We start from the raw sequence: 21,866 nt of genomic DNA, 5'->3' as shown, positions 1-21,866 counted from the left end.
ATTATCAATCTGCAGATTAGAGAGAATGTTTAAATAACACAACGACTTACCGGTTTGCCAAATTTATTCGTTTTGATTCAACAATGAGGCTGCCTCTTGCAGGGGAAATGAGAAGACATCTATTTCATTCTACACTTCACTCGTATTTTGAGTTGTAAATGAGCAGCAAAAAAAATATGCTTTTAAATATATGTAATCTTTATAAATAATAAGTATGCATTTTTATATAAAATATACAGAAATATCAGTTGTAAAAATGAAATAAAAAAACGGACCCCCCTGTGCAACCGACGCAAGCAAGCACACCCTACAATTTCCCCAGAATTTGTACCCTCTCTAGTTAGTTATGTTATTAATTTGTTTACAATATTTTCAGGCTTATTTAATATAATAAAGTTCTGTGTAACGAATTATTATGGAAGGAATTATTTTGAACCCCCCCCCCCCCATCTCAATACAAGAGGGACACTTTCGCTTACTCTTTTACTCTCTTCCTATTTCTGTATAGAAGTATAAGGAAACTACAATATTTTACATACAAATACACTTCAGTATGTAAAAAAGAATAATACAGATCGGAAAACATGCCAACATGCACAAAAATACACTTATGCTGTGATCACAGGATGGTGTGTACAGGATGTTTGTTATGTGAGGGTTCTGGACTCTTGTACTCTGTCAGTAATGAGAGGGCACAATCGATGGGCAATGTCTCCATTGTAGCACGGGCCATGTACAGACTCAGCCCAGTTACTTATGTTGAAGCTATTTCCTCCAGCCATGCCGCAAAGACAGTAACTCCTTTTTGATCTGACTGTGACTGACAGAGGTTTCAAGGATGGTCAGAACAGTTATCAATAGAACCTACTCATACATTCATCCTGTCAGGATAAAGCAGACTCAAAGACTCATTGAACAGTCCGACCAGCAGTTTATTGAACAGATGGATGTATGGCACTGAAATAGGTAATGAGTGGATTAACTGGATGGAGCACACACCTCTCAATGAATACGTTGGAGGTCATTTTAAATCCTTGGGCACAGGCAGGGCCGGTCCTAGGCATAGGCGACATAGGCAGCCGCCTGGGGCAGCATCAAGAGGGGGGCGAAAAATTCCAAAGTTCATCCATTAATTAACCGTCCCGCACCACCAGCAGAGGGCGCCAAGTCACATATCCGTTTTGCGGTTGGGGGGCAGCATCCCGATTTGCGCTCCCGGGAGGGGGGGGGGTGGGGGCGCTGTTCATACATCTCGCCTAGGGCTCCGAATGGGCTAGGTCCGGCACTGGGCACAGGCACAAAGACAAAGGAGATCTCTGGGGAGAAATAGCTAGCTAACCATCTCAAATCTGACTGCAGTTTTGAACACCATGGACCTAACTAATTAACCAAGTTTTCTCCTAAATTGAATACATCTTTCAATGACAGTAATGTCAATATAGCCTAGTTGTATTAACCCTCGTGCTGCCTTCGGGTCACATGACCCAAAGGTTCACAACGAACCATTGTTGTGTTTACCCAATTTCACCCAATACAAAAACAAATACAAATAATTTTATTTTAACCATTGCAATGTGGGGGGTCTGAGACAGCCCGACAGTTAAAAGAAAATGCTTCACTTTGTTTTTGTATGAGGTAAATTTGTCGCAATACGACAGTGGGTCACAATGACTGATGGGTCAGAATGACCCGAAGATAACACAAGGGTTAAAAGCTGTGTAGTCCTTTTTGGGGTTAAATAATTTGCTAAATGAATTAAAGGCCTGTTAAATGTAAAATCCAACTATAAATGAATAAAAGAGAGGGTTCCAATCAAATCTGACAATTTATTAAACCTAGCGGTTTAAAATAATAGACATATTTGGGTTAGTTAGACCAGGGGTTCTCAACCTTTTGGAACTAAAGCCCCCCCAAGCTTTCCCCCTCATGTGTCACGCCCCCCCCCCCCCCACACACACACACACACACACACTTTCCTAGTCACAGTAAGCAGAGGGTTCATTGCATTTACATGCCTGCCATGAAATGCTCTCCACCCGCACGTTTCTTCCTTTCTACCCAAGCATTATGTACATTTGATAGCATGTATTTAATACCAATACATGTGTATGTATAGGTTGGACAGGTCTGAAAACCGAATAATCCATGGTACTAGTAGCTTTGGTCTCAGCTTTGGTAGGGACACTGCCCGGCACCCAACATACAGACCAGCCCTCTGGTGTTCTGGCCCAGGATCTCAGACACTAGTTTAGCTGTGCGCTGCTCTGTGTATTCCACGGGAATTACAAAGGAGAACGTTTGGAAGTTTTTTGGGAGGATATTGAAAATGGACCATCGTAAATGCAGTGTTCCAGGCTGTACTGGGAATGCTGCCACTTTTCATAATCTTCCCAAGGAACCAGACACTTGACGGGCATGGCTGATGTTTTTCTATGAGAAGATCCCTGTGAAGTTCGACGCTCATTTATTCATTTGCTTGAACCATTTCACCAAAGACAGTTTTGAATGAAAACCTTTGACAATTTAAAGAAGGACTTGCTAAGCCGCTGTTGCTTAACCCTTGTGTTATCTTCGGGTCATTCTGACCCATCAGTCATTGTGACCCACCGTCGTGTTGCGATAACTTTACAGTATACAAAAACAAAGTGAAGCATTTTCTTTTAAAGGGGTGATTGATTGCAAAACCGATTTTACCTTGTCATAGTTGAATAACGACAGTTCGGTGGGTAAAATGAACATACAGTGAACCTCAAAGTCCATTGACACCTCTTTCCTATGCAAATCTCAAAATGAAAAAATTTGGCTGTAAAACGCTATCTTTTCAACAAAGCCACCGGACTGACGTCAGTCCGGGGACCGCCTTTTTTGGCTCAGGTCTGTATCTTTGTCACGCCCCAAAATGTATATCCAGACCAGCCCACTCACTGGTGTTCTTGCCCAGTCCGAGGTAGCGTAGATCTCCGATGCTAGTTTAGATGCGCGCTGCTCTGTGTAGGCTACTTCTAAGCAATTACAAAGAATAACGTTTTGAAGTATAACAAGGATATTGAAAATGGACTACGGTCGTAAATGCTGTGTTCCAGGCTGTACAGGGAAGGCTAACACTCATAGTCTTCCCAAGGAGCCAAACATTCGACAGGCATGGCTGCTGTTTGTCTATGAGAAGATCCCGGCGAAGTTCCACACTCAATTATTCATTTGCTCTGAACATTTCACCCAAGACAGTTTTGACAACCTTGGACAATTTCAAGCAGGATTTGCTAAGAAGCTGAATGTGCTGTTCCGACCGTACGCTTATCGCAACCGTAAGCTGTAGGCTACAGTATGATTTTGTCGGTAACATTCACATTTACATTTAGTCATTTAGCAGACGCTCTTATCCAGAGCGACTTACAGTAAGTACAGGGACATTCCCCCTGAGGCAAGTAGGGTGAAGTGCCTTGCCCAAGGACACAACATCATTTGGCACGGCCGGGAATCGAACTGGAAACCTTCTGATTACTAGCCCGATTCCCTTACTGCTCAGACACCTGACTCCCTAACAGTAAACAGTAACAGTTAAGCAATGCTAACGTCTCCTGTATCTATCATAGGTAGAATGCTAAATACGCTTCTAAACACATCAACATACTTTACTTAGCAAATGACTCTAGCTAGACTAGCTGTAGTCGGCATTAGAGGGGGAAGCTTCCGAAAAAATAGCCAGAAAACAAATAGCAGTCTGTCCTATTGCTAACGCCTGTCTAGATTATTTGAAAGAACTGGAGAAAGGCAGGTGCTAGATACAGGACACGTTAGCATTGCTAATAACTGTTACCGACAAAATCATACTACAGCTTGCGGTTGTGATGAACGTAAGGTCGGAACGCACCTCTTTTCAGCAACAGCTTCATAGCAAATCCTGCTTTAGCTACATTGTCCCAGGTTTTCAAAACCGTCCTTGGTGAAATAGTTCGCGCAAATGTGTCGAGGGTCGAACTGCACAGGGATCTTCTACGCTACGGTATAGACAAACATCAGCCATGCCCGTCTAGTCAATGTTAGCTAGACTCTAGCTCATCTGCTTTTTATTGGGTGTGCTTTGCCTTCGGCAAGGGCACAACCTTTGTTCTCTCACATATATATATTATTATTATTGTTTCTCTTCACACCCCTAAGCCTTCATCAATATTTGGACTACATAGACAACGTCGATGTCAAAAGTTTCGTCTTGGTAGCGATTGAGTTGCTTGTATTTTTATTTACGTTCCGTTGCACGGTTTAAGTTTTTGTGGCGAAAAGTGAAGCTAACAGTGGTAAACTTGCTAGCCACAGTCAATGACGCTACTTACATACTTACTAACGTCACGAAAACTCGCGTGACTACCTCTAGCAGAATATTAGTATAGCAGCTCGTTAACTTCTGGGAGATAGCTAAGCTAACTGCTTTACTGCAAGGCAGCTGCAGAAACGCCACAAGCAAAGAGGCCAGGGTGATAACTATTTACTAATTTTACTTTGTGATATGACACAAAATCGTGATGTGTAATGTACAATATAAGCTGATATTATTAAGGAAGTACATCTACTTTCGGAAACTGTAGTCTACTATTTCACTGAAGTATTAGCATCATGACATTAGCCTCTGTTGCCCGGGCAACACATACTACAGTGGTCTATGATGCATCTGTTTTCAATCGTTAAAATAAACATTCCTCACAAATACATTTTCGTTGTAGGATTTATTATGACATTAGATTAGATTTATTATGACATTAGATTCATAGATGACATTAGGGAGTCAGATGGCTGAGCGGTGAGGGAATCGGGCTTGTAATCCGAAGGTTGCCAGTTCGATTCCCGGTCATGCCAACTGACGTTGTGTCCTTGGGCAAGGCACTTCACCCTACTTGCCTCGGGGGAATGTCCCTGTACTTACTGTAAGTCGCTCTGGATAAGAGCGTCTGCTAAATGACTAAATGTAAAATGTAATGTAGATTACAAGTAAACGATTTGTGGGTGGAATTATCATTACCTGTGGTTTCAAACCAGTGTAGCTCACTGCAACGCTGTAGCCATAGAGTTACTATAACTAGAGGAAGCAACTTTTGTCTTCCAAGATGGCGTCCCCATTCATTTCTATGAAAAGTGCTCAGTGGCGCAGTGAGGCAAGCGAGAGCGCGAAACTGGACCGCGCCATCTTTCCACTTCTGACTCTTCCGGTCTAGCTTTAAACAGTGGCTCTTTTTTTCCCTAGCTCCGAGACCTTGTGCACGCTTGCAACTAGCTGTGCACGTCATACTTTGCGACAGCCAGTGGCGAGCATAGATTTATATGGTTGCGAGCGTGTGAGCTAAGGCATTGCAGTGGCAGAATGGGGTACAAGTCCGATAAGAATCAGAGACATGATGCAAACTTTACGTAAATGTATGCTGTCATTGTATAGTATTCCTTTCACTTGGTTGTTAGAAATAGGCTATAGGGCTAAATATAGGGCTATTCTAGATGGAACTTATCACATATGTTGCTTTTTTTCTTGTGATTTGAGTATGATTTCCAACGCATTGTATCGGATTAAATAAACTTAACATGAACACCTAGCTCCGTCGTTGTTCTCGCCAGGCAAAGAAAGCTCAATAGTTATTTTGGTAACAGAATTCTTCCATAATGCAGACTTATCATAGCTTACTGTCAACTGTATTTTCAAACAAAATGCCACGAAATTCACACTGCCTTCAATTTACATATCAGTGTAGAAATGTGGCCTGTGCCTATATGGTCTACAAAACCAAATGCCTATTAATGGATATAACGTGATCTAACAAGACTTGGAAATAATGTAATAAACTAGAGAGGGTACAATTTCTGGGGAAATTGTAGGGTGTGCTTGCTTGCGTCGGTTGCACAGGGGTCCGTTTTTGAATGACATTTTTACAACTGATTTCTGTATATTTTATATGAAAATGCATAGTTATTATTTATAAAGATTAAATAGATTTAAAAAAAACAGACAAAAATGCTGCTCATTTACAACTGAAAATACGAGTGAAGTGTAGAATGAAATAGATGTCTTCTCATTTCCCCTGCAAGAGGCAGCCTCATCGTTGAATCAAAACGAATACATTTGGCAGACCGGTGTAAAAATTGACCTCATCTCTATGACTTAAACGTCATTTTAAGTTTTTCCCTTCTCGTGATATTTTCAGGCATGTAGCCTACTCATTGCATTCATTCATTAATAAAACACCCCCTTTGAAGATTATTCTACGACGTTACGGCAGTAGAAGATGGAATCGCGATTCAAACAGTACCATCTGCTAACTGAAAATGTGTCCCCAAAAACGTAAATAAGCTTGACATTTATTTAGTGGAAAATCGCTCATTCATAAAAAGCTCACTGGTAGCGATCATTGTCAGTAACAATGCAAAATGCGATATAGCCCTGTGTGGAGAAGCTGCCCCGGTAAATTGTACTACTACAGTATAGTACTAGACTACTGCTGTGTTCGTCTTGGTAGCGATTGCGTTGGTTGAATTCGATGTAACGTTCCGTTGTGCGGTTTAGGCTGAAATTAATTATTTTCAAGAACAGATTGACAAAGCTTAGGCTGTGGCAATGAAGTTCAGGTTAGTAGTCAGATAGTTTCACCTATTGAAAGACTTTTGATTTAAGTAAGGGGAGTGCCGAACATGTTCTGTCGCCGTTTGACTTCCTAAACAGCTGTGTAGATGTTTTTGTAGTGTGTCTCGCGTAGGCTACAGCGTTGCAGTGAGCAACACTGGTTTGAAACCACAGGTAATGATAATTTCACCAACAAATCGTTTACTTGTAATGTAATGTCATAATAAATCCTACAACAAAATGTATTTGTGAGGAATGTTTGTTTTAACGATTGAAAACAGATGCATCATAGACCACTGTAGTATGTGTTGCCCGGGCAACAGAGGCTAATGTCATGATGCTAATGCTTCAGTGTCTATGTAGTCCAAATATTTACTGATCCTTAGGGGGCGAAAATAAACAATAAATAAATAAATAATATATATGTGAGAGAACAAAGGTTGTGCCCTTGCCGAAGGCAAAGCACACCCAATAAATGTGTTCAGTCATCATAGCCCCTAATGTGCGAACAAAATGTAGGCCTCGGCCACTAGCCTCGCATTTAGCATTCATTAGAATCTTTCACACACAGTAGGCCTACACAAATCCATGCATAACATGGGTTTAATGATCTGTCCATTTACCAAATACAATATATTCAAATTCAACGATAAGAGGTCATAAGCCCCCCAAAATGAAGTGAAAGAAAGTAGCCTATAGTCATCCTAACAGTGACAACTAATAATAAACAAACATAGGCCTATATAACAATTCTTTCAGCAACAATTTGGGCAAGCTACACAGGAAACCAAGCCTCCATAGAAAAAAAACCGAGTGTGCAACACACACACGCGCACTGCAATTGACCACTTACAGGCATGCTACGATTTAACTAAAATTCCACTAGACTATGATAATTTTCTTTTCCAAACTGACATGTATTGTGCATCTCTCAAAACCAGCAAACTCATAGCCTACACACAGGTCAAAACTCAAACACATTATTTATCAATTTCAGACGGCTGAAAGTCCTCTCTGCCTTAGCACTGCTTATTTAAGTACCTAAATGCGATAAAGAATGGCAAGGTTGGGGAAAGCACGGAAAGGCAAATTTCTCAGGCATTCTCCTGAAATCAGCAAAGCGATGTTCAAACTGCGAAAGTTTACTCAACGTCTATCCTACTGTACGTCTCTACGTCATGTAAACAAATTGAAAATGTATATATATTTAGTAAAATTGTCTTTTCGTTAATCCCCATGCTTGATGGAGTAACAGGAATGAATGAGACACTAAAACCACCTGATGATCACGATAATCCTTGTCCATACAACTAGCCCAGGAACACTGCGCCACAATAATAATCTCACCTACAAAGAAGGAATCTGATATATTTGCGAAGAGACTGATTGCACACAACTATATGGAAAAACTATATTTAGTAAAATTGTCTACCATGGATACAATCAACGTTTTGTAGGCAAAGAGAAATTATGAAAAAAGAAAAACAGTTTACTCAACGTCTATCCTACTGTACGTCTAAGTCTCTACGTCATGTAAAAAAATTGAAAGTGTATATATATTTAGTAAAATTGTCTTTTAGTTAATCCCCATGCTTGATGGAGTAACAGGAATGAATGAGACACTAAAACCACCTGATGATCACGTTAATCCTTGTTCATAGGGAGTCAGGTGGCTGAGCGGTTAGGGAGTCAGGCTAGTAATCTGAAGGTTACCGGTTCGATTCCAGGCTGTGCAAAATGACGTTGTGTCCTTGGGCAAGGCTCTTCACCCTACTTGCCTCGGGGGGAATGTCCCTGTACTTACTGTAAGTCGCTCTGGATAAGAGCGTCTGCTAAATGACTATATGTGAATGTCATACAACTAGCCTAGGAACACTGCGCCACAATAATAATCTCACCTACAAAGAAGGAATCTGATATACAACACAACTATATGGAAAAACTATATTTAGTAAAATTGTCTACCATGGATACAATCAACGTTTTGTTGCCAAAGAGAAATTATGAAAAAATATACAGTAAAGCAACAAAATGATATGGCGTCAGTTGACTTACTTGTCCGAGGTTTGTAGCTGGACCAAGGAAAGTTGGTACTGATCCAGACTTTTATTTCAGACGGTCAGCAAGACTAGCTTTGTATTAGCCCAAGTTGAGGAAACAGTCGTCGCTGAAATGTTTGGCGCAGACATACAACACTTTTGGAAGTTGTGTCGGTGCATTTCCAGAGAAAATAAAATGAAGACACTGGTTCTTCAGAGGCTCGGATGAAGGAACTAAAAAAATACTTTGGTTGTCATTTGTACATCCAAACACTGATCAACTGCTATGCGCGTTGGTTTGCAAGCCATGATGTCTCTCGAGGAAAAAACGATATCGCACTTGCACGGTCGTAGCTCAATTTCTCATGGGCGGGCCAGATTCTTTGGGCGGGCAAAGCAGAGATAGGGGAGGTAACCTTTCCTCTTATGACGACATAAGGAGAAGATTTTCAAAACCGAGCGTTTGAGCTTTCATTTTCTCAAAGGTGGAGAAGAATACCCAGGGCTTGGTTTACACCTATCACAATGTATAGCCACTGGGGGACCAAAGGCAGGCTAGGGGAACTCATATTAATGTTAAATAACCTTCTAAAGTGACATTTTCATGTCATGGGACCTTTTATGGCGACGACAATGAGTAACGTACAATCGTCCGGCTGAGTTGTTTGCAAATGGCTGCTGAGTAAAAAAAAAAAAGCCGATCTGTGATTGGACAGGAGCCCCGCGTGCCAAGGCAATGCAGGGAATTTAGCCAAGCATACATATTTCAAATATTCATAATAAATCGACTTTGCTTCTTACATTAAACTATTTGTCAGATCTGTGTACTAAACATTATCAAGTCTTCATATGAATTTGTGATTGAATCAGAGTTTCGGTTTATGAGGATGTAAAAAGCATTATTTTAGCTATATTTCCTTTAATTTGGAAATATGAAGTTGCCTTTGCACATAGTAACATTTCGTAGTGTCTTCCTCGTGTTGTGAAGGAATGATAACTATACTGCTAATCAATGCTGCTATACCAATCACTACCTTATATACATATATACACATATATTATGTAATGCTCTATACTAAAACATGTATCCAATTGTGATCAATTGATTTAATAAAGAACATATGAGATCATGCAACAGGATGCTTTCTGTGCAAGTAAGGTCAAGGTTCTGTGCATCATCGACCCTGGCCTGGTCTGCCTCACCCCTTCTCCTGGAGACACGACCCCCCCTCCTTCCTTGGAGGCGCAGCTCCCATTTCCCTGCACGCCATCAGGACCTTGGGGCGATCTACTCCCTTCCCTGGAGCCCCCCTCCCTTGGATTACCTCAGACCTGTGGGTCTTGTCTGCCCCCCTCCCTGAGTAGACCTGTGGGTCTTCTCCGCCCCCTCCCTCTCCGAACATCACCAGATCCTTGGACTGCCCACCTTGTGCCACCATGAACGCCCTGGACATTTAATTGGACAACCCACATTCCCACCCCACGGCCTTCTGACCAATCGCCTATCACAGACCTCCCTCTCTGGGGGGTACAAGACCTGTCTCCCGAGGACAGGGAGAGAGGACTTGGTGTGGGCAGAACTCTCTCTGATCTCTGTCACGACCACTTTCTCAACGAAGGCCTTCGTTTGTTTTATTCTGAGACTCTGTTTCTGTGAGACTGCTGTTGCATCGACTGATTCATTGTACTAGACTACGAACTTCCTGGTGTGTTGTTTTCATTGTGTATCTTGTGATTGCATCATTACTTACATTAAACTACAAATAACTTGGTCCGATATTTAACCTTGTATTATTCTCCACTACCCAGTTACACAATCCTTAACAGTGTGTGGAACAGATCTAGTCCCTAGGTCAATGTGGCACTTATTTATGGACACATGAAATATGTGCAACAGGTGTAAAGTTTTATTAACATAAGTACATTTTAATAATTTGACAATTCTGCAATGTATTCCATATTGCTTCCCAAACTATAGAAAGATATGAATTCTACACACGTAGGGCTCAGATTCGAGTCAAGCGTAGTTACGGTTCATGAGGAGAATAATTTTGTAGTTTAGGACACATTATTGTACTGAAAAATCCAATATGGAGGTCGATATAGGTTCTTGAGGCTTTTTTGTTCCTCATGTGAAATAAGGCATACGTAATGAATTTCAGAATTTTGGGAGAAATGGGTTGGGCGTGGCCTGTAGCGCCACCTTCTGTCTAAAGTGGCCCATGTTTGGTATGGTAGTTACTAATGTGCTGCAATTTCAACATGCCAAATTTCACAACTGTTTACATTACTGGTCTAGGGGCTGCCATTGACTCCCATTAAACTAGAATAAGAATTATAATACTTACAATAACAATAGGTTTCCTCTTGGCAGAGGAACCCTAATAATAAGAATACTAACAAAAACTATATATATGAGAGAGAACAAAGGTTGTGCCCTTGTCAAAGTAAGGGTGAAATCCCCACCAGTCAAGTGTGAATTAGTGCAGCTATTAAGCAGAATAAAAAAAGGTTTTGATGTACCATTACACGCCAAGACAGCACCGGCCCCCCCTACATTGGAAAATAAAGTCTGAACCAGAGAAGAGAAACTCTGTACAAGAACACCCTGTCCCCCCCCTGTCGTTTTCAACTTGCAACACAACTTCCAGTCCAGCATTATGCATTTTAACCTTTCCATACCTCCACCATTCTCCTTGACCCCTGCTCCCCAGAGTTTCTGCTGTTTGAGAACATGATGCACCACTTCAGCTACAATCTGTTCTATTTAGTAGAATCTAATAACATCTGTTGATGTAATGTCTTTGTTAAATCAGTTTAATCAGCATTGTTGCAAGTTCAGTTTTTTTCCATGTAACAGTAAATGGAGGGAGGGAATTTTATATTAATATAACATTACAAATATTGTATACTTGACTATTTTACACAAGACTACTAATCATTTCAAACAAGAGGACAGGATCACATCCACCACAAAGGTGACCATTGACAGTTTGAGCTGACAATTCACGTGCACATTTTTTATTAAATAATACTTTTTACGTCAGGAATATTTTGTATCCAGTCAACACTGACTTCACGATCATAGATTAAATACTATTTCCTGAGATTAGCGATTTCTTTCTTTATTTTTTAGTAACTTTCTTTAAAAGGTAAAGGGTGTGGAAGTAGGCCTGACATTATTAGAGTAATCTGGTGATAGTTTGAGGTTTTACATACATAGAAATATTATGAAACACAATTTTCCTAACTTTGAACGAGTAGTTTCACCCGGTCCCTAATACAATGCTACAAAGTAGCGTTTTCCGAATGTGAGACGAATGTCGAATATGAAACTAACTTCACCACATTCATAAAGCATCTGTTAGCTAGCGCAGTTGCAACACCGATGTCCATATGTTGTGGGTGGAGTTAATATTTCAAAGGAATTCTCACTATATAAGGGGTAGCGTACCACCATTCAAATATGTGTATCTTTTTCAAATAATTTTACACTGCCCCCTCCAAAGTTTATGGTCTGCACTTTCATGATCTGTAAAAAAGAATTAAATGACCATGACCTAGGCCTATATGCAGACCAGAATACCAGCACCTTTCACAAATGTCACAGCTGCCCCAATAAAATGTACATCAAAAGGAGTACCATAGTTATCGGTATTGGCTACTACGGTAAAGTATCCAGAGCATCTTCCAAAGACCCTTAAGTATTGACATTTCCATCTGCCCACTAAGAAAAAGCAGACTTGAGAGCATTAATCCTGGAAAACCATTTCTTCAACAGGGATCCATATAAATTATTTTTTTGTCTTTAAAAAATAACTTTATTATTGGACAATTAAGTAAACCACACAGATCGAGTATAACATAGAGTCTGCCTGTGGTAGGCCCTGCCTTAAAGGTGTGCTTCCTTCTAGTGGCTAAACATGATTGAACATTCATAATACACCAATCAACTCATATAATAGCAGTAGTGTCTAGACACACAATATATCTTAAAAATGAATAATCTTAAAATAAAAGTGTACTATTAAAGACAAAATCCCCAGACAGAAATCAAAATCAACAAATGTGTCACATCATAATTATCTTTTCATGTATGACTGAACTAATGACATAAACTGTTAAACTAGTGTTGCCCGGTAATTAGAATAATGTAGCAGTAAGTCAATATAAATCAAACTGTAGTTGGTTGTACAAAGTACAAAGTTCTCTTCAGACTCAGCTGATTACTGGGTCATGACAGTGTTACTCGGAAAACCCTTTCACCAAGCATAGACAAGGCACTTTACCTAATTCCAAAGATGTCTGATCTGACTACCATGTTAGACATCAGTTCTGCCCTTCAGTGGTGGATAGTACACTGGCATTGTACGATCACATACACTGAAGCCTGCAGCCTTAGGGCTGTTACCCAAAATTGCCATGTCAACCTCAATTTTTTCACAGTTCTCCAGCTGGAACTCTGGGTTAAAGCAGATCTCAATCTGTCCTAGGACCTGGGTCTGGCTGCCCTGTGAGAGACGAAAAAAACACACACAAAACATATGTTCAGAGTATAAAATTCAGTGTGTTATATGATCAACTAGAGAGGGTACAATTTCTGGGGAAATTGTGGGGTGTGCTTGTGTCGGTTGCAGATGGGTCTTTTTTTAACTGAAATTTTACAACTTATATTTCTGTATATTTTATATAAATATGCATACTTATTATTTATGAAGATTGCATAGATTTAAAAGCCTACATTTGTTGCTGCTCATTACAATTAGCAGCCTCACATAGTTGAAAGTTCCATCAAAACTAATAAATTGGGCAATCCTGTGTAAAAATTGTCCTAACCTCTATGACTTAAACGCCCTTTAAGTTTTCCCATTCTAGTGATATATTCAAGCATTTAGCCTGCTCATATTGCATTCATTCATTAATAAAGAACCCCCTTTGAAACATGCTTATTCTAACAACGTTGTCACCGGCAGTATCTCAAATGGAGTCGCGATTCAATCGCGATATCATCTGCTTACCAAAAATATGCCGCCAAAAACGTAAATAATTATGCTTGACATGTATTTAGGGGAAAATGGCTCATTCAAAACAAGTTTACTGTAAGCGTTCATTGTCAGTAAGATTAGAACTCAAAATGCGACAATTTGGTCGCAGTCTACAGCCCTGCGTGGAAAAGCCAGATGTGCTCCGTTTTGCTCCTAGATTCAGACCTGGCCCCGTTAAATTGTACTATGAGCTAGCTAACTACTAGACTACTGCTGTGTGGGAATCGCAGGAGCTAACCAGTCGAAGGGCGTACAAAAATAGTGTTGATATCACAGCCTGGAAACATAACTATCTACATGTTTGGCACCAACTGTGTTGGTCCTAAACCGTGCGATTCTGTACAGCGACGCACCACACTAGCTTGAGTTTAAAAACATTATTTAATGTGACCTTACTTACTGTACATGCAAGTCTTAAATTGCTTAAATGTATGAAGCGCTTGTCGATCAGTCCTCCAACACCACGGCACGATACTTGCTGAGCAACAGCGCACAGGAATACACTACAGTAACTAACAACGCTAAATACGTATTTAGTAGAGGAGACCTTCATGAACAGATTGACAAAGTTTAGGCTGTGGCATTGAAGTTCAGGTTTGTAGTCAGATAGTTTCACTCACCAATTGAAAAACATTTCTGGGACTTTTGATTTAAGTAAGGGGAGGGCCAAAAAATTCTGTCTCCGTTTATTTGGCTTCCTAAAGTTTAGGTTAAACCACGGTGGAATGATTTTTACTGATCATTTCTTTGTCAGTCGGCAAACGTACAAAATCAGCAGGGGATTAAAAAAAAATCCCTCACTGTAGGCCTCTCGTTAATCCAATATTTTACAGTAGGTTGCTTTTAAATGCTTAGTGTTTTGTAATGTGTATATACTCTTAATGCACATATTCGCCTACCATTCATTTTAAAGTGTATTTATTTTATTTATTCACTTTTTCTTGTTTTTTGTTTTTATAACATGCCATGTTTTCTATGATGTATTATTCATTCATGCCATGTGTGTGCTTTGTAATATGTTGGCATCTCATATTCTCCAGTCGAGTGCTCAATCGTCTCATTTCAGAGAGGTCAGGGAAGAAAAATGTACAATTTTCCTATATTGGCCCAAATGGGAGATCTGTTTTTTTGCTTCCCTCTGGAAAATTTGTGTCAAACATAAGTGTTTGTATCCCCCCCTTTCCCCTCCGTGAAGCACATTGTGTTGCCTTCTTGTATGAAATGCGCTATATAAATAAAGTTTGATTTGATTAAATTGTACCTTCCCAGGCTGAACACACTGGATCTTTGGTTGCACTTGGTAGAACTTCAATATGGCTCCCTCAATGTCATCAAACTACAAACAGAAACAAACAGATACAAGCATGGCAAACTAATTATAGCCAATTCCAAACCAATTATAGCAACATTAAATGTATTCCTCAAAAGCATTATGCTGAGCAACTGTCACTTTCCCTTACTCACATATAGTCTGTGAGCACTCCGTTTTTTTTACCTTTTTAACACTCTTCCCTCACCATTCATTGACTTTAAACATAATGAAGTAACTTCACACCACACTACTACACCTTTAGAGTAAAGTTGTGCCAAAACATAATCACAATTTAAGCCAGTGTTCTGTATAGAATGGGGTGTCAGTTTTGAGAAAAGGATTCTACCCTGCCCTGCAAATGGTGCTGAACCTTAAGTGTTCATGTATAATGAGTCCACACTTGTCCACCTGGAAGAATGTCTTATAATGTGGTATGTAAGAAACGTACAATTGTTAAGTAGTTAGGGTAAAAAAAAGAAAGGTAATTACCAAGTAGTATTCCTCAGAGGGAACAATATTGAATTTTCTCAGAACTCTGAAACATAATTACATCTGATGAGTAACGGTCTAACTAATGAGTAACCAAATGGCAGAGCCTCTGGTGTGTTATCAGGTTAGACGTACACCACATGTCTCACCCATCTAGGCCCAGCTTGTGGTAGAGCTCCAGAGCTTTGCTGAAGTACTTGTGCTGACTGTTCAGGGACTGTGCCCTGGCCGCACACGTTCCATGCTTGTTCCACTCATACTTCCTTTGAAAAAGCACACAACATCTTTAAGACCTAATAATTATAATGTGTTTCTATAGGAGACACTTTATCCAAAGCGACTTACAGTACAGGGGGATTTGAACCTGCGACCTCTTGATCTGCAGTCAGATGCACTATTACCACTGCAGGGCTTGAAATGAACCTTTTTACTTGGTGGCACTGGTCTTCCCAACTTATAAAAGTTAGGAGCACCAGCAAAAATTTAGGACCACCCACTGAATATTAAGGAGCACAACAACAAAAATTGTTATATTGTAGTATTATTTTGCACTATGTTAGCTCCTTGTCACGTGACAACGGAGTACAGTGACAAGGAATGACTGACGGCTAATATTAACCAAACACAAATCTGCAGTGTTTCCCCTACCATTAGCTGTGTTCGACATCGGCTGCGGCTGCATGAAACGACCGGCGAGAGTTGCCGCTTGCAGTCGGGGGAGGTGTTAAAAACGGCTCAGGCGCTGTTTGCTTACTTTATCACTGAGAACTACATGGTCGCAAATGTAATTGTTAAATTGTCTTATTAGAACAGAAATGTGTCATTTTATATATTGGGCTATATTAAACTCTCTAATCTGCAGATTGATAATACAACCAGAACTCAACTAAACTTAGTCTTTCCGTTAGTGAAGAGGCAGACCAAAACACTTTCTTCAACATAAGTAGGCTATTGCAGTCTGTCAATAAAGGCAAATAGTTAATTCAATTGTACTGTTTGGTCCTGATTTGAGCATTGGCGAAACTGAAAGTGTCAAAATAAATACAAAACAAGCGTCAAAGTTGTCGTGTGCGAGTCTGGCCAATCATGAAATAGCTGTGTTGTCATTAGAACCCGTGCAGTTGCTCTTGAGAAAATGCGCTCGGCTACACAGTCGGCAGTTCTCGAATCGATCTCACGGTACTTTCATGGCATACAGTGACTTAATAGGCCATAAGGTGAACCCTGTTATCGTTTCAACCCGCTCCACAGTCTGGCATCTACACAATCTTTAGCTCATAAAAAAGAACGAGTCGTGCTAAGCTACCAAAAAAAACGTTTGTCGCTGTCGATTGTCGATGCGTCTATGTTTTATGCAGAACTAGTTTCTTCAGAGCATAATAGGATTTTGGTGGCACTGTTCGACACGTGATCGTTCTACACCAATAAGGTAGCTGCTTTTTGTCAACATGGATGGATATGGTTGTCAAATAGTGGATGGGACCTTGCACGTTACAGTGTTTCCTCTGTTTATTTTGCCGTGGCGGCGCGCCACGATTACATTTCTGCCGCCACGGTATCAGAAATAAGGCTGTACAAAATTTTAAGACGTCTATGTGATTGTAAGAGTGCATGTCGGAGAATAGCACGGATACGCGCTTCACACCGCAGTTGAGATTGTGCGTCTTTGAGAAGTCGTATAGCTAACTTGTCAGTTCATTTAAGCCTGTTATTGTATTAGTCTATAGTTCTTGCTAATTTAAATTAAGTTAACTGGTGATCTTCGTTGTTTGTATTATTCCCCTGCTAGCTAAATTGCACATGTCTGTTGATTCGATAGCGATTGCTGCCTTTGCTTACGTTTGTATTTTCGGTGCATTACTATGCAGAAGTAGTTTTAATTAATACATAGTGGGTTTATTGTTATTATTTGCTACAGAATGCTTAGCCTATCAAGCTCAAATGAAGCAGACAGTGTACATGCTTTCGAGTACCTTAATCGATAGGCTATAGGCTACTGACCAACGTCAATTATTAATACGTCAATTAATAATTGGCAGCATTTATGCCATTTAGAACATACTTTATGAGTGGTAGCCTAACCTTATTGCTTTAGGGGAAATAGTACAAAAATATGTGCAATATTACATTAGTTATTAAACTATTACATTAACCTGGGGGAGGGGGACACAGACTTATGTCGTTGTTGTAACATTCAATTCATTCATTCTTCCACAAATGAAAACACTGATAAACCATAAAAACAATCATTATGAAAAATATGAAATATGATATATAAAACTGTACAAAACAGAATAAGGAATAACAGATTAAGGACACTCAGTCCTCACTGTCAGTGTCAGGACAGTTATCTTCCAGTTCCTCAGTTTCATTTGTGTTGGCACAATTACAACAACGACATAAGTCTGTGCAACACAGTCCTGCAGAAAAACATGAACATCTGCCTGTCTCACAGGCACTTTTGCAGCCGCAGTGTATCACATGCAAAACACTGTCAGGGGCCGAATTTCTGTTACGTGCAAGGTCCCATCCTCTATTTGCCAAACATATCCATCCATGTTGACAAAAAGCAGCTACCTTATTGGTGTAGAACGATCACGTGTCGAACCGTGCCACCAAAATCCTATTACGCTCTGAAGAAACTAGTTCTGCATAAAACAGACGCAACGATAATCGACTGGAATTTCAGCGACAAACTTTTTTTTGGTAGCTTAGCACGACTCGTTCTTTTTTATGAGCTAAAGATTGTGTAGATGCCAGACTGTGGAGCGGGAATCATTTTCTAAAATACTTTTCGTGGTTCACCTTGCGGCCTATAAGGCCAATATATTCTTCTCCGTTTTCCCAAAAACTGACACATGGGAACGCCCTCCTCTACAGGGAACGCCCTCTCCGAGCTCTCCGAGAGCCCTCGGAGAGCCCCGGAGAGCTCGACGTGCACCTCCTTAATTTTTTAACTATCCGTCGTAATTTCGGATAGTTACGGATACCCCCTTGGCTGTGATTGGTCAGTATTAAGAACCGTTTGCGTCAGGGGCGGGGTTGCCGTGATAAACAGGACGATCAGAATTCTTTGACCGCCATTGCTGTAAGTTTTTACAATTCATATTTCAGCTAAACAGTGCATGTAAATCAGCATCTGAATTAAAATGTGACGAGAAATGGGCAGTGTAGTTGCTGAAAATGTGCGTATTTTATTGATGAAACGGTTAATTTGTCAATTAGTTCCGACTTCTCGATAACCTAGGTAAATAAACACTCAACGACGACTTACAAAAAACCGTTGCGCCACCTACTCTTCTGGCGGTGAAATGTTTTCAGCACCCACAGCCTACGGAGATACCATAAACGCAGTCTATCCGTCCATATCCGTCCGTATCCGTAAGCCCGCCCATCCGTTAACGGAGTCGGAGAAGCATACTGCGGCCTTTAGCCTCGGTCTAACCAGCATTCACTGCTTCAAGTCAGCCAGCTGCAGCCGGCGCTGCTTGAAGTTGAACACACCTCCTGCCTTGCGGGGCCTGTCCCATGACTTACATTGAAAATTAATGGTAGAAAATGTTTTGGTCTACTGGCCCCCTTGGAAAAAATCATAATAATTGAGGAAACACTGATCTGAATTAAAGTTGAGAACGTAAAGATGAAGTTTAATTGGTTATGTAACGTTGGATTCGAGCGTTTTGTAAAGAAATGAAAAAAGGTCGCACCATAACGATTATTTGCACTCGCACAAATGCGCACAAATATATTTTTAGGTCACAGAGACACAATTTCGGGAGCATATGCCACCAAAATGGTCGCAATTTCAAGCCCCGCACTAATTAAATGATCTGGGCTGATGGATAAGCCTGGAACAGTGATTATTTGGAGAAATTAGCAACAGACTGAAACAGGAAGTGATGGGAGTAGCAGTAACTGTTGCAGTGTAGTGGGGCATACCAAAATGAAGTAGTGGATGGTTTCAACAGGTCCGGCCAGCTTTTCATCATGTCTGGGAGTAGGTCCTGGAACAAACAACCAATCTCAGGCTATGTGTGCACACCATAACTGTATATAAAGAAGGACAACATGACAGCTCCCCAAAAGTGAAGCCAAAACATATTGATCGCCCCCTGGCTGGCTGCATTATAGGTCATAAATCCCACCCCCTCCATGTTAGCGGATGGGACATAAGCCGGGGATTGAACCAGCAACCTTCTGATTACTAGCCCGATTCCCTCACCGCTCAGCCACCTGACTCCCATTAAGATTAAAAAGCATACCTCCCATTAAGATTAAAAAGCATACCTTTGTTGCTGCTCATTTACATTTCAAAATTCTAAGAGTGAAGTTCAGAATGAAACAGGGTTCTCCTCATTTCCCTTATGCAAGAGGGAATGGTGATGGGCTATTGGCAGCCAACTGTTGTTGAAACAGTGTCATCAAAACAAAGAAATTGGAATCTTGTGTAAAGATTGTCCTAACCTATATTATGACTTAAACTTCCCCTGACGTTTTTTCCTTCTCATGATATTCTTAAGCATTTACTCATATCGCATTTTATTAATAAAGAACTCCCTTTGAAACAAGCTGATTCTAACAACGTTGTCACTGGCAGTCTCTTAGCTGGAATCGCAATTCAAACAGTACCATCTGCAAACTGAAAGAATTCCCCCCAAAACATAAATAAGATTGACAGCCAGTTTTGGAAAACTGGCTAATAAAACAAGTTTACTAGAAGTAATCATTATGTGTCAGTAACAACTTCCCTGTCTGAAGACTAGGGTGGTCAAGTGACCGTCTATCCGCGCTGTAACTAGGGAAAACCGCCTCATGCTTATCCACTCCAATCATTCGAATATTAAATGGCATCGATTGCTCTACAGGACTTATGATCATCATTTGACACTCCTCTCGTGGTTAATTGCTTTAATAATAATCTATCAGTCCCACCACAATACTAGCTCAACAGTGCAAATATAGAGAAAACAAAGCTGAAGTATTAGCTAACTGGTTGGTAGGTAATTCTGTATCTGGCTAACACAGCATTCTGTGGTTTGGAGAACTGGATGATCCGCTACAGAAGAGCACATCCAAGCAGGAATAATGTACCCTTTTCCTCACCAGGGGCCTCATGTATAAAGGATTGCGTAGCTTTCATACCAGAAGATGGCGTACGGCCAAAACTCGAAAAGTACCTACGCACAGAAATATTCACATGTATAAAACCGGTCGTATGCCAGGTCCTGCGCACCTTTCCTTTATAAATCACAATCAACGTGAGATTGACCGCACATGAACGAGCCACTGAACCCGCCTTGCCTCCTCCCATAAATGAATATGCAGATGGACTATAAATGCGCTCCTGAAGTCATTTCTTTGTCTGAATTACCGTATTTCTTGAAATAAACGCCGCCCTCGAATAAACGCTGCACCAAAAATGAACGCTATTTATTCGAAGAAATACGGTGACTGTGAGATCGAGGTTCTGACAACAGAGGTGGAGGCGAGAAAATGTGTCCTGTTTGTCGGCCTGTCATCAGGTATTAGCGACAAAAGAAAGTCGGCGGAGTGGAAAACTGTCACTATTTGCGCCCTTTCTTGTTTTTAACCTGTAGCACTTTGAGATTTAGCTAAATGTAAAGTTCATTACAAATAAAATAATTATTATTATTATAGGGCTATAAATGATGTGGGTTCAGAGAACCGAACCATGACAGAAATTAAGAAGTAATGGTCCGATGTAAAACTTTAAATGAAGAAACGAGTGGTGGCGCATCGTAACAGCATGGCAGCTATATGGTTAGCATGACATGCATTTCCTGAGTGATTATGTCGTTCGTTTGACACCCTCAAGTTCAACAGAAGTTATTAAGTGGTGGTGGATTAAACAGAAGGCTATAAAGCATTTCCCGTTTTGGGTTTTGGCATTTTGATGTGATCATCCACATTAATGATCAAACTTTTATTTTTATGTTTTTTGAATAGTCAACGTCATAAACGTAGTAGTGGAAACTTTATTTTGTAATGTTAGGTGAGTTTCGGCACTTTTCAGTTAGAATTCGCCACGTTACAGAGCCAGACAAGACTTTGCGGACGGCGCGCACATTCTCACGTCAAGTAAATCTTTATACATCACAAAGTGCGTGAAAACCAGCGTATGCAAGCTTTTTGTGCGTACGCAACGTTTATACATGAGGCCCCTGGAGAAGCCGGCTGTGCTCCATTTGGACGAGGCCGAATGTAATCGTAGTGCTCCCCTCAATTAGCCTGGCTCTGCCCTCCTATGTACTTCCGCTCAATTTTGATTTTGCTTTTGTACTAGGTCTGGGATTTCGGTGTATTAGTCGGTTTTCAGAAACACATTTTTTGTAAGTCCAATCAGCAAACAGAGGGAGTGG

The 21,866-nt window shown here is 40.5% G+C and overlaps 1 protein-coding gene across 1 annotated transcript in view; it reads right to left on the bottom strand.

The window, feature by feature from the left end:
* Positions 1-11,715: 11,715 nt before the first annotated feature.
* rnaset2 (ribonuclease T2) overlaps positions 11,716-21,866 on the bottom strand; it is a 32,738-nt gene continuing 22,587 nt past the window's right edge. The window contains exons 6-10 of the mRNA XM_062463256.1: positions 19,426-19,490; positions 15,636-15,749; positions 15,487-15,532; positions 14,947-15,021; positions 11,716-13,151 (exon numbers count right to left, since the gene is read on the bottom strand). Of these exons, the coding sequence (XP_062319240.1) occupies positions 12,963-13,151; positions 14,947-15,021; positions 15,487-15,532; positions 15,636-15,749; positions 19,426-19,490 (489 nt within the window). The 3' untranslated portion in view covers positions 11,716-12,962. The remainder of the gene's footprint in view (positions 13,152-14,946; positions 15,022-15,486; positions 15,533-15,635; positions 15,750-19,425; positions 19,491-21,866) is intronic.

Source organism: Osmerus eperlanus, chromosome 6 (assembly GCF_963692335.1).
Source record: "Osmerus eperlanus chromosome 6, fOsmEpe2.1, whole genome shotgun sequence".
In the NCBI taxonomy this organism is placed as follows: domain Eukaryota; kingdom Metazoa; phylum Chordata; class Actinopteri; order Osmeriformes; family Osmeridae; genus Osmerus; species Osmerus eperlanus.
The sequence above is the reverse complement of the archived record's forward strand: the minus strand, read 5'-3'. Positions and strand labels throughout refer to the sequence as shown.